General features: G+C 46.8%; 1 protein-coding gene across 2 annotated transcripts in view; it reads right to left on the bottom strand.

The window, feature by feature from the left end:
• anxa2a (annexin A2a) overlaps positions 1-16,454 on the bottom strand; it is a 36,341-nt gene extending 19,887 nt beyond the window's left edge. The window contains exons 1-4 of one of the 2 annotated variants that reach the window (XM_059945993.1): positions 16,323-16,454; positions 12,210-12,277; positions 1,108-1,195; positions 459-553 (exon numbers count right to left, since the gene is read on the bottom strand). In XM_059945993.1, the coding sequence (XP_059801976.1) occupies positions 459-553; positions 1,108-1,195; positions 12,210-12,260 (234 nt within the window). In that variant the 5' untranslated portion in view covers positions 12,261-12,277; positions 16,323-16,454. Of the gene's footprint in view, positions 1-458; positions 554-1,107; positions 1,196-12,209; positions 12,278-12,378; positions 12,618-16,322 lie in introns of those variants that run through there. The other variant, XM_059945994.1, reaches the window with a different exon arrangement.
• Between the last annotated feature and the right edge of the window lie 6,575 nt (positions 16,455-23,029).

Below are 23,029 nucleotides of genomic sequence, written 5' to 3'. Positions count from 1 at the left end.
CAGTCAGTAACGGGTGTGTCCTGACTGTCAGTGATGGGGTTTGTTCAGTCGGTTACGGGTGTGTCCTGACTGTCAGTGATGGGATTTGTTCTGTCAGTAACGGGTGTGTTCCGCCTGTCAGTGATGGGGTTTGTTCACTCAGTAACGGGTGTGTCCTGACTGTCAGTGATGGGGTTTGTTTAGTCAGTAATGGGTGTGTCCTGACTGTCAGTGATGGGGTTTGTTCAGTCAGTAACTGGTGTGTCCTGACTGTCAGTGATGGGGTTTGTTTAGTCAGTAATGGGTGTGTCCTGACTGTCAGTGATGGGGTTTGTTCAGTCAGTAATGGGTGTGTCCTGACTGTCAGTGATGGGGTTTGTTCAGTTAGTAACGGGTGTGTCCTGCCCCATTCGCTCAGCTCCTGCGATTGCGCTCTGTCTGCCATGTCTGGTTCGATTAGCGTACAGGATGCCACTCACCTTCTTTGATCTCTTTTCGAAGGCGAAGGCGATATCCTGCCTCTGTGCGTTGCTCCTCTGGGTCAGTATGTCGATGATGGTGTGCTCGTCAATGCCTGAAACAAGGACAGCCCATTACAGCTTTCCAACACACGTGCACGTGCTGTCTTCACAAACAGCATTTAACATATCAACATCCACGTCACCAAGCTGCGTCATCCTCCAATCTGTGGCGCTGGGAATGGGCATCGAGTCGCGGAGGACAGATTTGTGCATGCCTCTGCTGATACACAAGCTCGACTGATCTACGCTGACCAGTGTCGCTGCCGCTGTGACATCTTCGAATTGATCAGTACAGAGCGGTTTATGTGCACAGTGCCGTCTCCATGTCTGTGTGGAGGAAGATCAGAGGGACATTGGGTGCTGACGTGGAATTCAAGGAGCCTTCAGACTCAATAGCAATATGGATATCAGCCAAATATGTCAGGATTGACCAGGAACGTTGAGAACAAGGGGTTCACCCCGGACTGTGGGGATCTAGCCTCTGAGGTGTTATGTGGCACCCTGCTGATGCTGGGGGCTCTTTACTCAACAGTGGAACAGACGCAGTAGCTTTGTCACCAAGCTCCCCGAAGAATACGTGTGATTTGACCCAGAAACTCAAGCCTACCTTTGGTTTCAACTGCACGAATCAGCAATACAGCATCGGCATCAGCGTTGAAGTTAGCTTGCGGCTGCACTGTGGCTCCACTAACAACCTGGAAGAGAAGATGGGAGGTCACCTCCAACCTCAGTGTCCTGTCACCAGACCACAGGGCAATCCTTAGATTACCAGGGAACCCTCGATCCCTAAGCATGGGGGACTCCTCAGACCACCGAGGAACTATAAACCCCAGAACACAGGGGAATCCCCAGATAACCAAAGGAAATTTCAACCCTAAAACATGGGGAAATACCCAGAATATCAAGGAATCCCCACTCCGGGAAATGAAGAAATTCCTAGACCACCAAGGAATCTGCAAGTCCAGATCATAGGGAAATCCCCACACTAGCAGGGAACCGTAAACCCTGGAACATAGGAAAATACCCAGACCATCAAGGAACTGCCAACTTCAGAGCATGGGGCAATCACCAGACCATCAGGGAAACCCCAACTCCAGAGAAAGGGGGAATCCCCAGACCATCAGGGAAATCCCAACTCCAGAGAATGGGGCAATCCCCAGACCATCAGGGAAACCCCAACTCCAGAGAATGGGGGAATCACCAGACCATCAGGGAAACCCCAACTCCAGATTAAGAGGGAATCCCCAGACCATCAGGGAAATCCCAACTCCAGATGATGGGGGAATCACCAGACCATCAGGGAAATCCCAACTCCAGATGATGGGGGAATCACCAGACCATCAGGGAAACCCCAACTCCAGAGAATGGGGGAATCACCAGACCATCAGGGAAATCCCAACTCCAGAGAATGGGGGAATCACCAGACCATCAGGGAAACCCCAACTCCAGAGTAAGAGGGAATCCCCAGACCATCAGGGAAATCCCAACTCCAGATGATGGGGGAATCACCAGACCATCAGGGAAACCCCAACTCCAGAGAATGGGGCAATCCCCAGACCATCAGGGAAATCCCAACTCCAGAGAATGGGGCAATCCCCAGACCATCAGGGAAACCCCAACTCCAGAGAAAGGGGGAATCACCAGACCATCAGGGAAACCCCAACTCCAGAGAAAGGGGGAATCACCAGACCATCAGGGAAACCCCAACTCCAGAGTAAGAGGGAATCCCCAGACCATCAGGGAAATCCCAACTCCAGAGAATTGGGGTGTCCCCAGACCACCAGGGAAACTGTAACTCCAGGGCAAGGGGGAGTCCCCTGATCACTAGGGAAACCTTAACTCCAAAAACCTAGGCCACTCAGACCACCAGGCAAACACCAGAACAGAAGGAAATCCCACCCCTACAGTGCAGGAGAGCCACTTCACCAGAGTCCCCCCTTCCCCGTGTGGCACAGGAGACATTACGCCTCCACAGCGTGGTCAGACTGTGCCCTCACAGCCTAGGGATGAGCTGCCACAGGACTTCGTGGGACTCCCGAATCACTGACCCCAACCCTCATTCCAGATATTCTATCCACATTTCCAAAGGTCAATCTTCTCTGCTCCACTCTCAAGCTTGCAAACTTTTCTCTCCCATCTTCAATATTGATGATTCCTCCTATTAAAACCTCAGACTCACTCATTACCTGTATACTCAGAATTACCCCAAGCTGGGGTTATTCTACAGCGAGTGACTTATCTCCAAATGCCACAAATCTTTCCACCTTTTAGAAGGCACAAGTCAACAGTGTGATGAGATATTCTCAATTGCCTGGATGACTGTCGCACTAAAGCTTGGCACCATCCAGAACAAAGCAACTGGCTTGCCAGGAATCCCATCCCAAACATCTCTCCCCTCTACTACCGGCACATCGTGGCTGCAGTGTCCAGCGTCAACACCACCTCCCAACCCTGCTACCTCAACTTCCAAGAAAGACCACTGCATGCAAATACTCACGCCCCACTGACTCTGTTCCCCTGAGGCTCACTCTCCATCCCAACCCTGATCAGTGGATGGAAGTGGAGGTCAACGTCAAGTTGGCAGCATGTTCCTGATTGCCAATGTGATGGGAAAGGACACAAATTAATGGATCCAGACTCAGTCAAAGGATATGATGGAACCCCGCTCAGCCACAGCTTGACTGCCAGGGTCCCACAATGTCCGTGCAAGGTAGAGTCAACAGGAGAGCCCTGATGGCATGTGTGCACTGAATGACTTCTTCTCCACATCAAAACCACAGTAATTAGTTTCCATACCCCGCCATGGGTGAGTTGATACATTCGTATCATTGGTCACCTGATTTGTCCGTCATTTTACTTTCCTCTGCGCCCCTCCTCATTCGTCCACTACTAGAGTTCTCACCAGACAACTTTGTCCCCACGTCCAACACATCTTACAGGTCGAAGAAATGTTGAAATTAAATTTTAAGAGTATTTAAGGTAATTCCTTTTCTGAGGGGGTTTCACAGCAACTTGCTGAAGATTAAACTTCAGGTTAATTCCCTGGTTGAGTTTCATCAAAACAGCTCAAATCGGCAGCTCATCAAACTGCGGAGCAAACAGCTGGAGTGAGAGTGCTGCCCTTGGCATCAGGGCAACTTTGGAACCAAGAGTGACACCAGGGAGCCCCAGTGACACTGAGCTCGAAGCACAGCAAGAAGAATTCACTCCGATGGCTGAAGCCATGTTTTTGTACACTGCAGGGCTGTTGCCAGTGAGCTGAGTCCTGAAATATCACTTGCAGGTGTCCCTGGAGCTGTGTCCTAACTCCAACCTTTTTTAGCTGCTGCAACAACCAGCCCGACTTCATTAACAGATCAGAAGCAGGGACGTTTGCTGACAACCACACCACGTTCAGTCTCATTCTTATCTTCTGGGCGAGTGAAGCGGTCCCTGTCTGCACAGAAACACGTGGGAGTGGGCCGATGAACGATATGTAACACTTGTGACACAGATGTTCAACGTAATGACCATTTCCAAGAGCAGCTTAATGTTGAAGGTCATTATCCTCACCAAATTGCTCTCCCACCAGAATCTTGGGGATTTCCATGACTACAGGAACAGGCCAGAGGCTCAGTGTCCTGTGGAGAGTGATTCGTCTCCTGACACCACAAGGCTTGTCCGCACGGTAAAATATTCACTCTTGTCTGGGGTGAGTGCAGTGCTGAGGACATCTTGGAAGCCTAGCATCATCTCGGAGAGCAGCTCCTCGACTGGTATCCCATCCAGCAGCCTCAGCGATAACTCCCTGAGCCACTGGTATACAGTGTGCCCCCTCTTCAAATGCACTTGCAGTCACTCTGGAAATCAAACCTCAGTGTCCTGGGCAGCAGCAGAACATCCCAGACGGATTATGAGCTGCTGTTCTTCGAGCTCACCTTGGGCTTCAGTGGAGCAAGGTGAGAGGCCATAGACAGAACGAGAAGTAGGATGCAAAATTAAAGTGGCAGGCTTGATTAATTAAAGTGATAATCCACATTCTGAGTTTAAAGAACCGCCAGTGGTTCAGCTTCTGGCTTGGCACGTTCAGTTTTCTACATTGCCTTTGTTCTCATGTTCTTAAAGGGTCCAGAGGAGGTTCATGAAAATGAACTCGGGAATGAAAGCATTAACGTATGAGAAGCGTTTGATGGTTCTGGGCCAGTACCCGCTGGAGTTTAGAAGAATGAGGAGGGATATTCTTGAACCTATGGAATATTAGAAGGCCTAGATAGACTGAATGCGAAGAGGATGGTTCCTGTGTGGGGGGGGTCTAGGATCAAAGAGCACAGACTCCATTTAGAACAGAGTTGAGGACGGATTTCTTTAGCCGGAGGGTGATGAATCTGTGGAATTCATAGGTACAGACGGCTGTGGTGGCTACTCATTGGTTATATTTAAAGTGGAGGTTGATAGATTCTTGGTTAGTAAGGATGTGAACGCTTACGAGAAGGCAGGAGAATGAGGTTGAGAAGGATAATAAATCAGCCATAAGAAAATGGTGGAATATAGTCAATGGGCAGAATGGCCTAATTCTGAAAGCATGTTTCATTGTCTTACTGTCTTAAACGTGCTGGGTCCCTGTTGCCAACACCCCTTTTAGCATTGCTGGTCCATGGGAAAATTCACTATGATGTTTTGTAATGTCCAGGGGAAAAATTTACAACTAATGTCAGAGACATAGACCTGATTCTGATTCAGAGTAATGATTATGAAATTCCAGCAGTCTGGAAAATCCGTGAGTCCAGCACCAGCAAAGTCCAGAGTATCAGAGTTCTGGAGTATCGTAGTCTTACCAAAGCAGCTGAGACGCACCCCTGTGGCATCAGCCCTTGCCTGGGTTTTTCTGTGTGGAGGGTAACTGGAAGAAGTGCATTAGAACTATGACAGGAAGTCCTGGTGAAGGAACTTGGCTCGAAACGTCAACTGCTTATTCCCACCTATAGATGCTGCCTGACCTGCTGAGCTCCTCCAGCCCATTGTGTGTGTGTTATTACAGGAAGGACGTTGAGGTGTGGGGGAGGGTGCAAAAGTGGCTTGCCAGGTTGCTCTCCAGATTAAAGTCCAAAAGTTCAAAATTACTTTATTACCAAAATACATGTACATCACCTTATACAACCCTGAGATTCATTTTCTTGTAGGCATACTCAATACATCCATATTAGAATAATAACCATAATAGAACCAATGAAAGACCACACCAACTTAGGCGTTCAGCCAGTGTGCAAATACAAAAAGAAATAAATAATAATAAATTTCAGCAACGTGAGATAAAGTGTGCCCATAGGTTGTGGGAACATTTCAATGATGGGACAAAGAAAGGTGAGAGAAGCTATCCCCTTTGGTTCAAGAGCCTAATGGTTAAGGAGTAAAGACATTTCCTGAAGCTCCTGATTGTGTCCTGAGGCTCCTGTATCTTCTTCTTGATGGCAGCAGTGAGAAAAGAGCACGTCCTGGGTACTGGAGATCCCCGATGGTGGATGCTTCTTTCTGCAACAGCTTTTCGGGCAGATGTGGTCAATGGTGTGGAGGGCTTTACCGTGATGGACTGGGCCGTATCCACCACTTTTCATAGGATGCCTAATCTCTTTAGCCTCTGCCTGTATGGTTAGAGTGCTGCACAAGCTTGGATTGTTTTATCTAGGCTGGCAGAGTTTGACAGGAGACTTGATAGAAGTTTATAAAGTTATGAAAGGCAGAGATGGAGCAGATGGCCAGCATCTTTTTCCTCAGGTCAAATGTGTGAAACTGGAGGGCTTACATTTAAGATGAGAGGGATAAGTTCAAAGGAGATGGGTTACTCAGATTTTGGTGGGTGCCTGTAATGTGCTGCCAGGGCTGGAGAAGGAGACGGGTACAACAGAGGCATTCAAGAGGTCTTAGAAAGGCACATGAATATGCAGAGAATGGAGGGAGAGTTTAATTACTTCTTCAATTAATTCAGCAGAACATGGTGAGACAAAGGGCCTGCTCCTGTGCTGTACTACAACGTGTTGTACGTAACCACTGCTTCACCTGCGAGGAGAATCCCGATCCTGGTTTGCAGGAAGGGAGAAGGTGAAGGGGAGGAGCTGCATCTCGTGCAGCCACGTGGGAAGGGAGGTGGCTGGTGGAGGTGGGGGAGTGCACCAGCAATTCACAGAGTGAACAATCTCTTCGAAATACAGTAGGGTACTTTAAGAGACTCTTAGATAGGTACATGGCGGTTAGAAAAATAGAGTGGTAGGGAAATTTAGGCAGTTTCTAGAGTAGGTTACATGGTCTGCACAACATTGTGGGCCGAAGGGCTGTTATGTGCTGTAGATTTCTGTGTTCTAAGAAATGTTGAGTGGGAAGCAGCACACCTATCCTTGAGGCAGAGTCTGTGGAATGTGGAAGCTGAGGCGATGAACAACCTCAATATTGTTTTGGGTGGGAGGAGAGGGGGTGAGAGTCGAAGAGGTGGAAATGAAACAGATGTGATTGAGGTGTGGAGCTCCCCAGAGATCAAGGGCAAGGAAAGACAGCCTGGAACCTCCGGTGTGAGGATGAGGGGAGCAGGAGAATGGATCTGAGTCATGAAGGATTGAGGTGTGGTCAAGGTCATTGTGGGGAGTCTGTGGGTGAGGGATGGGTACCTGTCCTATAATAAAGAACTCAAGCAAGGCAGCAAATATGATGAAAGCTTTTAATTTAGTGTAAATGTTCCCAATTCCCCAACTGACGGAGGTGAAGGGGGGGGGGGGGGTGCAAATAGAGATAGGCTGAATCCAAAATGAATCCAGGTTACGCTGCAGGAATTTGATTTCTGTTCCAAGTGTAAAATCTCATGAAAGGAAGGGTGTGGTTCTGAAAACACAGACAGACCAAACACTGGAGTCTTTTGTGTTCCCTCTGATCACAGTAAGTGCAGTGAAAACCTCAAGTGAGGCTACATCCACACTAGACCGGATAATTTTGAAAACACTGGTTTCACGTAAAAACGATAGGAGTCCACGCTATGCGTTCTTGAAAATATCCCTATCCACACTGAAATGGAGATTTCGGCAAACCTCCTCCTACTGGGCATGTGCAGGACACATCTACCAAAAACAAGTTTGGTGTCGAATCTCACTGTAAAAGTGCGCGTTTGTGTGGTTACAGACTAGAAAAACTTAAAATGATGGACAGCTGTTGGCTCTCATGCAGGAGAACTTAAAATTTAAAAAAACAAATACTGGAGCGTACGGAGGCAACCGACAGGGAGTTCATGGACAGATTGACCCAGCTGACGACGGCCATTGAAAAACTGACTAACTCTGCTGCATTAATAAAGCACCTGGTTAAATGTATAAAACATGTCTGCATCAGTGTTATCTTGTGTTTCCATACAATGTTACATTAGGCTGTTACACATCTATTGTCAGAGAAATACTTGCATAAATAGGTAAACCACCTTCACACAAGCAAGGACAGAAAACAGGGCAAAGCGAGTATATTTATTTATTCAGCAAGTTATGGGTTGAAGTATTTGGTGAGTACATTTCTAACTCTTCTGGCTTTTGTCTCGTTGCCGTCTGTTCTGAAATTGTTAGGTTGTGTTCAAGAAAACAATGAAATAGCGCGCTGCTGGCTGACAACGTTTTCAAAAGTCTCTGGTTACCCCATCCACACTGATCTGCCCGAGCAGCGTTTTCAAAAATACCCACCCTGGAAAGTGTTTCTGAAAAGCTACTGTTTCGGGCGATGAAAATGCCATTTTAGTGTGGACGGAGGGTAAAAACGAAGAGAAAAAGCTTCGGTTATGGATTTATCTGGTGGTGTGTGGACGTAGCCTTAGAGAGGCCAGTACTATGCTTCACTTTTCCAAAGTGCCTCAGCAGACTGTGAAGCAAGAATCCTCCGCTGAGATGGCAGCGCACTCACGCACTGGCTTCTATGGGGTCAATCAAAGGAGTTGTTACCTATTTTGAACGTAGTTTTACGATTGCAAGACCCTGCTGGACATTAAAAATTTGAAGTATTGCAAGTCGACCCCATCAGCCAGTTAGAGAAACTGAAGGAGCTGGACTTGGTGCAGACCGTGATGTTGCCTGCAACGGAAAGGCATTGGTGCGCGAAGGAAGTGCGCAGTCTAATAGCAAGTGATCATCTTTCTCACATTGCTTCTGATCACAAGACCCCATCGGACAGAGGTGCCACGGTACACTGTAAGTCCAGTTCATTAGTTTATTGGCAAACGGCGGGGGAGTTGTAGCGGGGACGGGCCTCGCGCGGCAGGCACGGGAGCCTGGCGCTCCACCAGAAGGCCAGAAGCAGCATGGGGTCGCATCCAAGCTGGAGTTTGTGTCTGCATGGCAGAAGACAAGTCGCATTGAGCTTGGCTACAGATTCCTGTAACATCCATGGACTTAGAGACTCGGACTCTATTTGTCCATGTGACTGATCACCCAATACGCGGCTTGTGCTGTGTGTGACTGTCGGTGCTGTGTTTTGCACCTTGGCCCCGAGGGAACGCTGTTCTGTTTGGCTGCATTCATGGGTATTCATGCGCGGCTGAATGATAATTAAACTTCAACTTGACTGCTTCCAACACTGAAATGGTCTGTTTGTCAGCTGTGTATGCAAGTATCCAGGAAACTCCTTTTTGTCATCGCTCCCACTGCGGGGAGCTGATTAAATCAACACACAGATAAAGGCAGTGACACCACAGTGCAGGACTGCAGGCTGACTAATTGTGAACAAAGCTAAACACAGAACACAGAAATCTACAGCACCTTACAGGCCCTTCGGCCCACAATGTTGTGCCGACCATGTAACCTACTCTAGAATTTCCCGAGCACAGAGCCCTCTACTTCTCTAAGCTCCATGTACCTATCTAAGTCTTTTAAAAGACCCTATTGTATCCACCTCTACCACCTTCGCTGGCAGTGCATTCCACACACCCACCACTCTCTGAAAAACTTACCCCTGACATCCTCTCTGTACCTACTTCCAAGCACTATCCCCTCTCATGTTAGCCATTTCACCCCTGGAAAAAAGCCTCTCATCATCTTGTACACCTCTATCAGGTCACCTCTCATCCTCTGTCACTCCAAAGAGAAAAGGCCGAGTTCACTCAACCTATTCTCATAAGGCATGCTCCCCAATCCAGGCAACATCCTTGTAAATCTCCTCTGCACCCTTTCTATGGCTTCCACATCCTTCCTGTAGTGAGGCGACCGGAACTGAGCACAGTACTCCAAGTGGGGTCTAACTGAGGTCTTAAATAGCTGTAATATTACCTCACGGCTCTTGTACTCAATCCCACAGCTCAAGGCCAACACACCATACGCCTTCTCAACAACCTCAGAGCAAGCCAGCTGATTTCATTGGCTGTAGAGGATCAGGGTCACAGTTTCAAGAGGTGGGAGGCCCGATCGCGTTTAGATGCTGCAAACAACTCGGGGGCTGATCTGACTGCTCTTGTCCGCGTTTCCTATTTGCCTGAGGGAGCTAGTCCCCAGGAACAGGCTCTAGTATTGCTCAATGGGAAATATTTTGCAGGAACCCTTCAGGATAGACGTTGAGCAGTTTTCACGTTGGTCAGCTGGTGCCACGCGATGGGGAAGGGAGAGCGCAACATGACTGTACAATTTGACAGAGGCAGTGAAGGGGACTCGGGGTCAGAACGATCTCCTGGGTGGCTTTGATCGATTAAGTGGGTCAGACAGGAGATTTGAAATGTTTTCCCCCACAGTGAAGCAGTGGGTAGAGCCACTGCCTCAAACCTCCAGAGACCCGGGTTCAATTTGGGTCTCGGCTGAGACCTGTGTGGCGTTTGCATGTTCTCCCTGTGCTGGCACAGGGCTTCTCATCTACATTGACAGGATGCAAGGAAATGCAGACAGAGTTCCTGAAACCTGTACCATGGGATCTGGATGAAGAGAAGCCTATTAAACATTTGAAGGGAAAACCAGTGCTGGAATGACAAAGTCATGCCTGATCTTTGGATCATATGCGGAATTCACTGGCTGAGAACGGCCAGTAGAAAGTGGTCAGCTCCGGGGCCCCAAGATATTAAGGAGGAGTGGAACAGGTCATGATATGGAGAAGGAGGAGTGGAACAGGTCTGGATGTGAAGGAGGAGTGGAACAGGTCCTGGATGTGAAGGAGGAGTGGAACACGTCATAGGTGTGGAGAAGGAGGAGTGGAACACATCATAGATGAGAAGGAGGAGTGGAACAGGTCATGGATGTGAAGGAGGAGGAGTGGAATAGGTCCTGGATGTGAAGGAGGAGTGGGACAGGTCATGGATGTGAAGGAGGAGGAGTGGAATAGGTCCTGGATGAGAAGGAGGAGTGGGACAGGTCCTGGATGTGAAGGAGGAGGAGTGGAACAGGTCATGGATGTGAAGGAGGAGTGGGACAGGTCATGGATGTGAAGGAGGAGTGGGACAGGTCATGGATGTGGAGAAGGAGGAGTGAACAGGTCTGGATGTGGAGAAGGAGGAGTGGAACAGGTCTGGATGTGAAGGAGGAGTGGGACAGGTCCTGGAGTAGAGACTGAATTCCAGGCCTCCACTTATTCTACCATTGGTTCTGTGAATTGGCTTAGTTTATTATTATCATAGACTGTTCTATTAGCAATAAATACAAGTGTCATTGTTGCAGACCCTTTGAATGGTTGGTCTACCTGAACTTTGACCCCAGATGTCAATCCTGGTGTTTCCAACCACAGTCCTGCACAGAGATATCAGATTTCAGAGAAGCAGGCCTGCTCATGTGGTTAACATCACAGGGTACATGCTTGTGCATAACTTCAAGTCCCTGGATAATTGAGGCCCTGCTGATTATTCGAGGTCCAACTAGAGATCAGAGTGATCTCCTACCACTGAGTCATGCCACTCCAGGGACACATCCACAAAAGGCCACACCCACAGCCTGAAGTCATGCTGGTGACTGACAATCCACAATCAACCCAAAGCTCTGCTCAGAGAACAGCCTCCTCTTGGGCCTTTCTACACACAAAAGCCCCATTACCAAAGTCTAACTTGGGCCCAAACTTAAGGCCCAGCCCTAATCCGAATCCACAGGCCAGGAAGACCAACACTCTACCTCAGCCCGGTCCTTGCCTCAAACCCAGTCCCAACCCAACTCCCTTCACAGACTGAAAACACAAGTAATTCTGCAGGAGGAACACAAAATGCTGGAGAAACAGCAGATCAGACAGCTTCTCCGGCCAGGAATGAACCGATGATGACTTAGGCCAAGACCCTTTAACGTGTCTCCTACATGTCAGCGATCTCTCTGAGTTTCAGTAACCACTCCTCTCTGCTTCCCTACCCCTTTGTTTTCCTTATTCCTCGAGCTCCTTCACCCCTTCTTTTCCCTCTCGCTGCCCTCGTGACCTGCCCACCATCCACACCTTCCTCCCTTGTTCCTCACTTCCTTGCCTTTATTCAACAGTCTCCTACCAGATTCAATCTTCCTTAGCCCTTAGTCCATCCACATATCAGCCCCTAGAACCTCACATTATTCCCACTTCCCCTCCCCCCAACTACTCTCTCTGCTCCCCTGGATTCACCTATCACCTGCCAAATCATACTCCTCGCTGATCTTAATCTGGCTTCTGCCCTCTTCCTGTCCTGACCTGATGGAGGGTCTTGGCGCAGAATGTTGTCGGTTCATTCTACTCCATAGATGCAGCCCGACCCGCGTTTTCTGCGCTGTTCCTTCCATAGTTTGTACGCACCTCATCACCCGCCAGAAGCACTTCAGACAATAAATCCTGGATCTTCGCCATTTTCCTTTTAGAACAAACTAGGGCAGAGAAGAAAATGAAATATTAAAAGAGTCAATGCAGTGGGTTTTGCGATAGTTCAAATATTCAGAGCAGGAAGCACTGATTTCCCCGCCTGTACCTCGGCCCCACACTGTTGATTCACTGCCCTCCCTGCTGTTGGAAAGAGACAACTTGCTGCCAAACACTCCTCCCTCTCACAAAAGAGCTTGTGAGGAAAGAATGATTCACACTCCCGGCAACAGTGGGCAGGATGCTGAGCTGTCATTGTGAAATTGGCCGGACTGGTCTCTGGGCAAACTGCCGCATGAGTGCAGCTGCAATGCTGGAGCTGCGGACAGTTCAGACATCCACTGGGCTCAGAATGAGTGGAATGCAGATAATCCTTTCAGAGCTGCTTCAGAAAGTTTATGGAAGATGGAGGGAGGCTAACACTGACTCATGGTCAAGGAACAGTTTAAAACTTGCCAAAGCCTAACCAGTTGGTAAACACTCCCCGTTACACAAGGAGAATGGAATGTGCGTGGGGGATCAATATCTCAAACTCCATGGCAACATTTAGGCTGAAATTTCTGACTTGCTGACACAGAACATCAGGAGCAAACACAGACCCAGGACCTGGAGAATCCGGCCGTAAGTTGCCTCGGAGAAGTCAGTCTGAGCCACTATCCTAAACATGGGAGATGCTGCGGATGCTGGAAATCTCGAGCAACACTCAGAAAATAGTGGAGGAACTGAAAGGAATTTCGTAGATGCTGCCTGGCTTGCTGAGTTCCTCCAGCATTTTGTGTGGCTGAGCTATAACCTGCCAGTCAAATCTGTCAAAACCAGACCCGAGGGCTACTGTTTAAAGAAAGTGGACAGAGTCAGTATGTGGTGGGTTTGAATAATTTTGTATTCAGTTAAAGTTGTGCTGGAAACTGAATTGAATAGTGGGTGAAAAATCTGTTTCACACTTCCCATTCTGACAGAGCAGAAGACTCAGCTGAGCCTGTGATGGCAGTTCCTGCAATCTGTAAATTGGGTAACCGCGGTGATGTGTCTGCACAATTGACACTGCTATCTCATTTCAATGTGCTGGTCTCAACAATCCTTCAACTCACCAGTTAATTCTCACCTGCAGAGAGATCGAGCAGCGTCACAGAAGTGCCTTGAACACCTGCCAGCACAGATGGAAGTTAACCTGAATTTGGGGGGTGATCAGTTCAGGGACAGAAGGGGATCATTTCCACTGGCAGTGTCTGAGCCACAGAGCAGATGATTTAGGATGACGAGGAGGGCATAGCAATGGTACCTACAGGCTGTGAGCCGAGGAATGCATAACCAGATCCGAAGCAGACTGACTGACAAACAAACTTTGGGTGTGACAGCAGCACAGCCAGTAAAACAGCTTTCCCACACCCCCAGCGACCCAGATTCAATCCAGACTTCCTGTGCACTCCCTGTGACCGTGTGGGTTTCCTCCAGATGTCCTGGATTCCTCCCACATCCCAAACGTATGGATTAACCTTCCTGGCTGTAAACTGCCCCGAGTATAGAGGAGAGGCAAAAGAAAATTCAAAGGGGAATTGTATGCGAGAGGGAATAGGTTACTGTAAAATAACCATGGAAGATGGAATGGACGAGAATGGTGAGAGCTGGCAGAGATTTGATGGGCTGAAAGGCCTCTTTCTGCATTTTAATGACCAGGAAGAAGAACGTACACAGGACTTCTGTGATATGGCCTTAGGATTGTGGTCACATTGATGCCATTACCTGGCTGCCCCGGCAGCCTCTGTCTACGTACACTGCCACCACTGGATCCAGTTGCCAACAGCTCAGTAACCAAAGGTGCAGGTACGTTCTAGCGGAGAGAACTCTCCGTCGACCTGTCACACTGCCAGGAGCCACAGCCCGGGAAAGAGTGGGAACGAGAGTTACTGTCACCTTCAGAGAGAGGCAGCTGTTCAGCAGGGAGCCACCCACCAAAGTGTCAGCCTCAGCTTTGCCCCATTTGCCTGCATTTGGCCCATCTCCCACTAAACCTCTTCTATTTATTAACTCTCCAAGTGTAAACATGTACCTGCATCTACCACCTTTTCTGGCAGCTCGTTCCACAAGTGCACCACCCTCTGTGTGAGAAACTTACAGCTCAGGCCCTCTTTAAATCTTTCCCCTTTCACCTTAATCTGGTGTTAGGCTCCTCTACCCTGTGAAACAGACTTTATCTATGTCCCTCAACATTTTATAAAGTTACACTTGATGTCCCAACTCTTGCATTCAGTGTCCTGACCCATGAATGAAAGTGTGTCAAACACCTTCTTCACCACCCTGTCTACTTGTAGACCACTTTCAGAGAACCAGGTACTTGTACCCTGGGGTCTTTCTGTTCTGCAACACTCACCAGGGCCCTGCCATTCTTAGTGTTTGTCCTGCCCTAGTCTCACTTCCTAAAATGAGTCTCTTTGTATTTGTCTGACTTAAATTCCACCTACATCTTCTTTGCCCTAGTTGGTCAGGATCCTGCATCAACCTTCTTCACTGTATTCACACCACCAGTACTGGTGTCAACCATAAACTATCCATTTTCATCTAAATCATTAACATGGATGACGAACAACAGGGAGCCAGCTCTGATCCCTATGGCTCCTCTGGTCACAGAGCTCCAATCTTAAAAAGTAACGCTGCACTACCATCTGCTGATTCTGACCAGCAAACCACCAATGTGTTAAAGGGAATACTAAGACCAAAGACACTTAGATCTTGCATCAAGGTACATTTACGGGTGAAGTTTGAGAGAGGAGCAGCAGGAATGACAAGAAACATGGACAGTTTCTGCTCTTACACGTGTTTGAACTCCCTCCCATTATATCAGTACTGGTTTCAGCATTCCTCGGATTCTCGATGGCATGGATAAATGCAAAGTATCCATAACTGGCAAACCTCTTCAAGTAATCTTGATCTTTGGATCACTGGCTGCTAATCATTGACCAGATCCAAACTCAGCCTGTAAAATAACCTTGTCCTTCTCCAGACCACCAGCCCCACTTGAACTCCCCTTTGCCTTGCCCCTCCAATATCACACCCCAACCCTCAAGCCCATTGCTCCAACCACATGGATGTTTCCTAAGCTTCTGGGCTGATTGTGGACAACAGTGGAAGTTCTACTACCCATGTCTTAACATTACCAGGTGCCCCCCATCTTGTCAAAATCCCGAAACATCTCAGAACTCCTCTCCTCTGCAAGCCTTAGCGCCCCCTAGATCTGGCTACCCACACCCACTCCCTTCGCCCAGATTCATCCCACACTCATGCCTTGGGTACTCCATCTCCTGCCTGTCCCAAACCGCAAGCCCCCTCTCCCATCTCTTGGCCACATCCCTTGCTGAGCCTCTCCACCACTGTCCAGCGTATCTTTATCATCTCACACCTCTAGCAGGTTTTTCCTCGGCTGAAAGGGACTGCATAAACTCGAGTCACGCAGAAACTCATCGCCGCAAGGCGAAGAGAATAAAGAGCAGGACGCAGCTTGCAAGAAGCCACTGAACGTTCTCCTCCTCCGCCAGTCTGGCAGTGAGGCAGGAGAACCAGTGGTTCCAAAGCTGCATCCGGACAAAAGTCCCTCCTCACGCACACTGTGGCGAGATGCTGAAAGTGTTGTTCGACAACTTTGCCTGATGAGCCGCCGAACGCCGCTGGCGGCTGTCCAGGGCTCTTCCCAAGGGTGCGGTAAGCTTTCCATCTCTTTATACAGAAATGAATAAACTGGATTGAAGTAGCGTCTTTCATGCTAACACAAGCCGAAATAATTCAACCAATAAATAAAGCACTTCTGAAATCTGTTCAGTAACATTGGTTGCTGGATAAGTATTCAACTGGATAACTTGGCTCAGAAGAGTTTACACAATTAGACACGCATTATATGATTTTATAATCACAGAATAAATCATAATCTGTTATTTTTCAGAGAGGATTTAAGATTTCACTCTGATCAATGCAATCAATTGTTAATCAATAATAATCAGTCAATAGGGTTCTATAAGTGATTTTATCCTTTATTTTAATAATAATTAGAATCACACCTACCCGTACGCTCAGCCACGGGACAGACACTAACTCAGTTCCAAACTCCGATGTAGCGCACGGGTGTGGCTGTTAAATACTTAGCTGTACGCGGCCACATCAACACTTGCTCAATCCCCACCCCTCTCTAAGCCCATCCCTGTCTGTAGCAACGTACCCTTCGGAACAATGATCCCTAACGTAGGAAAAATGACTAAACTTCGGTAAACCACGCTTGGCCCACCTCCGCCCGACTGAAGCCGCTAGTTAAGTTCGGGATGATGTCCTGATAAGATTCTCATTCCATTTGCAGATTTTTTACACGCCTCGCCCTTCTAAAGGAAAGTGCTCTACTGGCAGGCGATTCCCCGCCTGCGAACCACACGTTTGCCCAGGCAGCGGAGGAAAGGGATTCGATCTTCATCCGAGCCTCGACACTATAGTGTTCCCATCCCCGAACCCACGACGTTCGGGCCATCTCTCTTCAATCAGTCAAATAGAAACCTTTCTTTACACAACAAGTTAAATTAGTTTCTTGTTATGCCTCTGCCTCGACTGGGAGGCACTATTGCGGGGAATACTTAAAAAAAACATTTTGCAGTATTTTAAATCCTGCGAGATTTAAATCTCAGTTTCCCAGGCACAGTGCCTCATACTTATAGCCCTCAAAGTGGGCTGCAGGCAACGGATTTCAGAAGTACTTGAAAAATACTTTGTTTTTAGTAGGAAAGGAGCGATCCAAATGCAAATTGTTAATTTCTGTTTAATCTAAGGCGACACCACACCCTGAGGAAGAGTCCTGGATCAGAGCCAGGGCTGTTCACTGCCCCAGCCGCTGGGGGCGTGGAATGCGCTCATATTCTTGGCCACCTTGACATCTAGAAGGAGGCGGCGCTAGGGCTCCTGAAAAACATTAATTCCCAGGACCTGACAGGATCTGTCCCGGACCATTGAGTCTGGGCGACAACGCTGCTGGTCATCCCCTCCGCAGTCTCCCCATACCCCACGCACACCATCACAAGAGGTAACGGAAGACATTTCTCACCCATCCTGAACCGTTGCCTTACAGCAGATTATCCTTTCTTCATTGGCCTTATGACCAGTGTTTCCCCAGCCTACTCGAGGTCGACTGGCTCCTTGAACTACTAAGTACCCCACCCTCCCCACAGCTGCCAGTTGTGCAAGGTGTTTCATTACAGCACTGTTGGGCAGCCTGAGCTGTACTGGCTCAGGGGCTCATACCAGGACCAGTCGTCATGTTCCATGGCTCAGGGGTCCGCTGTTTAAGACTGAGATGAGGAGAAACTCCTTCTCCTCAGGGAGTGGTGAACCTGTGAAATTCAGTTGAGTTTATTAAGTGCAATGAAGTGCAGGGTACAATGAAAAACTAGTTTACAGCCATGTAGCAGACACATACGTTCAGGCAACAGACAGAACATGACAATAGACAATAGGTGCTGGAGTAGGCCATTCAGCTCTTCGAGCCAGCGCCACCATTCAATGTGATCATGGCCGATCATCCGCAATCAGCATAAATTATACATGCATTATACAAGACAATGAAGAGGACAAAAAAGAGTTGTGTAAAACAGGAGACTCGTGTTAAACAAAAAAAACCATTCAGAGACAAATCTGTGATAGTTCAAGGTGGTCTATAGTGTTCCCTTGCTAAAGCAGGGCTCGGTCGGTTCAAGATCGATGGTGGTTTTCGGAAGGTAGCTGTTCTTGAACCTGGTGGTGTGGAGCTTCAGGCTTCTGTACTCCTGTGCAATGGCACTAGCTAGAAAAGGGCATGGCTCAGATTGTGGGATCCTCGATGACAGATGCCACCTTCTTGAGGCCCCTGTTCCTGCAGATGATGCCAGTGGTCAGTCCTTGCTTTTATATTCTACTCCTCTCAACACGAGTGCCAATATTGGACTTCCTCACCACCGACTCAGCCTGCACGTTAACCTTCAGGATGTACAAGGACTCCCAAGTGCCTTTGCACCTTTGATTTTTGAATTTTCTTCCCATTTAGAAAATAGTCCATCCCTTTATTCTTTCTGTCAAACCATACACTTCATTCCACTATATTACATCTGCTACTTCTTTGTCCATTCTCCCAATCTGCTCATGTAATCCTGCAGACTCCCTGCCTCCTCAATACTCCCTGCCCCTCTACCTATCTGCAAACAGCCACAAAGCCATCAATTCTGCTATCCAGATCACTGACATATAATGTGAATAGAAGTGGTTCCAATACCGACCCCTGTGGAATAGCACTTGTCACTGACAGCTAACCAGAATAGGCCACCTCCTGCCAATCAGCTAATCTTCTATCCATGCTAGTATCTTCCTGTAATACAATGGACTTTTATTTTGTTAAACAGCCTCATGTGTGGCATTTTGTCAAAGGCCTCCTGAAAATCAAAGTAAGCAATTTCCACTGACTGTCCTTTCTCTATCTTGCCTATTATTTCCTCAATAATTCCAACAGATATGTCAAGCAAGATTCCCCTCAAAGAAGTCATGCTGTTTGGCCTACTTTATCACGTGCCTCCAAATACCCTGACACCTCATCTTTAATAATAGTCTCCAATATCTTACCAGCTACTGAAGTCAGGCTAACTAGACTATAATTTCCTTTCTTCTTAAAGAGTGCAGGGCCATTTTTCAGTGAAATCTGATGTCCCAAACTGTAATAGCGTCACACTAACCACTGCGCTAACACTTCGTGTGTGTTACTCAGAAAACTATAGGCCAGTGAGCCTGACATTAATGGCAGGGAAAACATCGGCAAAAGTTTTATGAATAGGATCTGTTTGCATCGGGAAAGCATTAACTTTTCAGGACGGCTTTTTGCAGGGGAGGTGATGTCCTCCAAACCTGACTGAGCACTTTGAGAAGGTTAGGGTAGGGTAATGTATGTTGTATACATGGACTTTAGTAAAGCTTGTGGTGAGATCCCTTATGGTAAGCTGATCCAAGAGGTTAGGGATCCACAAAGGCTGTTAGCTTGGATTTAAAACTGGCATGGCCATGGAAAACAGGGTAGTTATGGAGAGGTGTTATTCCAACTGGAAATCAATGACCAGTCGTGTTCAACAAGTATTTTTTGTAATAGATATAGATGACTTGGATAAAATGTAGATGAATAGAGTCATAGAACAATTCAGCATAGATTCAGACCCTTTGGCCCAAACATGGTACCCACCCAGCTATTCCAATTCCCTGTGTTTGACCAGACCCCACCTATCCAAGTGCTTCTTAACTAATACTATTGTACCTGTCTCATCCACTTCTTCTGATAGCTTCTTCTACAGTTTGTATATGCTCACCACCCTCTGTATGATAAAGTTGCCCCTTCATGTGTTTTCTTAATCTTTTTATTGTTAACAATTGTCCCTGACCTCCTGAAGAAATATGTGGTGCCTTCTTTTTCTTGACTAGAGCCTCAATATCTCTCATTACTCAAGGTTCCCTAACTTGCCTGGTTTACCCTTCAACCTACCAGGAACACATTGCTCCTGGAATCTTATTATTCTTCTACTTCAGTCCATCAGCCATGTTGGGGCAGAGGTTGCCGAAAACATCTTGACTGAGTCCTCTGTCTGAGACTGTCTTTCAAATTTTGCCGGGTGTAGTCCATCTCCTTTCACAGGGATGAGGTCTTTGGAGCTTCTGTTGGTATTTTTGTAGCACTGGGATATTACGAGATGGAGTTGCTAGCCCCATGCCCAACCTCCTCCTTCTGCAGCCAGGTCTGGTACCATCATCCATGGCAGAGATGGACCCTTGATATTTAAATATGCAGGTAGATTGGGAAAATCAGGTTGGTGCTGGATCCCAAGAGAGGAAATTTGAAGAATGCCTATGAAATGACGCTCATAGGCAATTGTGGTTGAATGCACTAAAAAAAAAGGTAATTCTGGATTCAGATGTTGTGGATGAACCAGATTAGTTAGCATGTTTAAGGTAAAGAACTCTTAGGAGGCAGTGATCATAATATGATAGAATTCACCCTGCAGTTTGATATTAAGTTTCCAAGTATGATCTCCTTCCAGCCACGATTCAGTGATGCTGCAATGTCATACCTTCCAGTTTCTAACTGCACTACAAGATCACCAACCCTATCTTGTAGAAGGCATGAGCAGGATGCCAGAAATTTGAGAATGTCGGGGGAAAGAGTGAGTGTAGTTTATATTACTAAGGGGAAGGTGCTTGGGAAGCTGAAAGGTCTGAAGGTAAATAAGTAACCTGGACCAGATGGTCTACACCCCAGAGTTCATTACCAATGCCTCCACAATCGGTAATGATCTTTCAAGAATCCTACAACGACTCCAAAGGACTGGAAAATTGAAAATGTCACTCCACTCTTGAAGAAGGGAGGAAGGCAGAAGAAAGGAAGTTATGGGCCAGTTAGTTTGACTTTAGTGTTTGGTAAGATGTTGGAGCCCATTATTAAGGATGAGGTTTCAGAGTACTTAGTACTTAATAGCCCAAAATCAGCATGGTTTCCTTAAGGGGAAATACTGCCTGACATATCTGTTGGAATTCTGAGGAAATAACAGACAGTATAGATTCAGTGGATGTTGTTTACTTGAATTTTCAGAAAGCCTTTGACGAAGTGCCACTATTGAGGCTGCTTAGCAAGAGCCCATGGAATTACAGGAAAGTATGGACAGACAATTGGCAGGAATAAGGAGTTCATTTCTGGTTGGCTTCTGGTGACTAGCGGTGTTCCACAGGGGTTGGTATGGGGACCGTTTCTTTTCACATTATGTGTTAATAATTTGGATAACGGAATTGATGGCTTTATGGTCATGTTTGTGGATGATACAAAGACAGGTGAAGGGGCAGAGATGTTGAGGAAGCAGGAAGTCTGCTGAAGGATATAGACTGATTATGATAGCGGGTAGAATAGAAAAGTGGCAAATGGAATATCGTGTTGGGAAATGTACAACCATGCACTTTTGTAGAAGAAATAAAGGTGTTGATTATTTTCTAAAAGGGAAGAAAATTCAAAAATCATAACTGTTCTTATACTGTACTGTTCTACATACATTCTAACTCCTTTCTCATAGAATTGTAGAGCCCGGAAACAGGTCCTTTCATCCCACCTCATTCATGTCAACAATACCTTATTTTTGCTAATCCCATTTGATCTCATTAGTCCCATATCACTCTACTCCTTTCTAAACCAAACGTCTGACCAAAGGTCATTTAAACAATGTGTTTGTATGTGCCTTTATTGTTTCCTCTGGCAGATTGCTTCAGATAACTACCACCCTAGTGTGTGAAAAATTTATCTTTCAAATCTCTTTTAAATTTCTCCCCTCTTACATTAAACGTATGCTCTCTCATTTTAGGCTCTACTAACCAGGTAAAAAGACTCCCACTACCTATCCTATCTTTGCCCTCCTAATTTTATAAACCTCTATATGGTCACCCATCAGCCTTATATATTGCAGTGGGAATAAACAATGCCTATGCAATTTCTACAGCCATCTTTTCCAGATAATTTTCCGGTGAATCTCTTCTGCACTCTCTCTTTTGCAGACACATTCCTTTTATTGTGTGGCCACCAGAATTGTACTCAATGCTCTAAGTGTGGTCTAATCAATGTCATGCACAACTACAAATTGATGCCACAACTTTCATACTCTCTTCACTACCCTGTCCACCTGTGATGCTATTTTCAGGAAATAATGGACTTGCACCCAATCTCTCTGTATGTCGTTGTTGCTTGATCCCTGCCCAGTGACTTTATCTAGATTGTCCTGTTTATTACAGTCTCACAGCATCCAATTCAGCTTGACCTGGATCAAGGACCACAGGAGAGACTTCCAACTCTCACTTTTTTAAGAATTTAATCTTTCCCTCTGAGTACCCAACAACTCATTTACCTTCATTCTCTCCTACCTGCTCCAGTTTGAACACGTTCCTTATGCATTGGATTAAGGAATGTTTCTGAAGTGCATTATCTCACACATTGCCTGAATTTAATTCTACCTGCCAGCACTCCACCCAACTTTCCAGATGATTTATGTCCTATTGTATCTTTAGACCAGCTTTATTGCTATTCACAACTCCACTAACATTCATGTTATTTGCTAACATACTAATTAGACTCCTCACGTTCTTATCCAACTCACCTATATTATAGACAAAGGTCCTAATACCTATCCTGCAGTACGTTACTACCCTTTGCCTGCTAACATCCAGCCAGATATTGGATGCAGTTTGCCAACATACCTTGGATCCCTTGTGCAGTTCTGATTCTGGTGCTGAAAACACCAAAGTGAATGTCCCTTTTTCCTCAGTATACCAACAAGTTAGAGCAAGATGCCTACTGTATTTCTTTGTCAAAGTCCATAGCTGTACTTAGCACAAGTTTGTGCAGAGATAAGAGATTTTTTTTATTCTTTATTCTTTGAGGATATAATGAGCACAATGGATAGAGGGGAACAGCGGATATTATTTATCCCCCTCCTACTTTCAAATCTTTTGCTATCTTTTCTTTCAGTTAGTCCTGACGAATGGTCTCAGCCCGAAACATCGACAGTGCTTCTTCCTACAGATGCTGCCTGGCCTGCTGTGTTCCACCAGTATTTTGTGTGTGTTGCTTGAATTTCCAGTATCTGCATATTTCCTCATGTTAGCGGACGTTATTTACTTGGATTTCCAGAAGGCATTCTATAACGTGCCACATAAAAGACTTATCCATAAGATGAGGATGCATAGAATTG

Source organism: Hypanus sabinus, chromosome 21, assembly GCF_030144855.1.
Source record: "Hypanus sabinus isolate sHypSab1 chromosome 21, sHypSab1.hap1, whole genome shotgun sequence".
Lineage (NCBI taxonomy): Eukaryota > Metazoa > Chordata > Chondrichthyes > Myliobatiformes > Dasyatidae > Hypanus > Hypanus sabinus.
The sequence above is the reverse complement of the archived record's forward strand: the minus strand, read 5'-3'. Positions and strand labels throughout refer to the sequence as shown.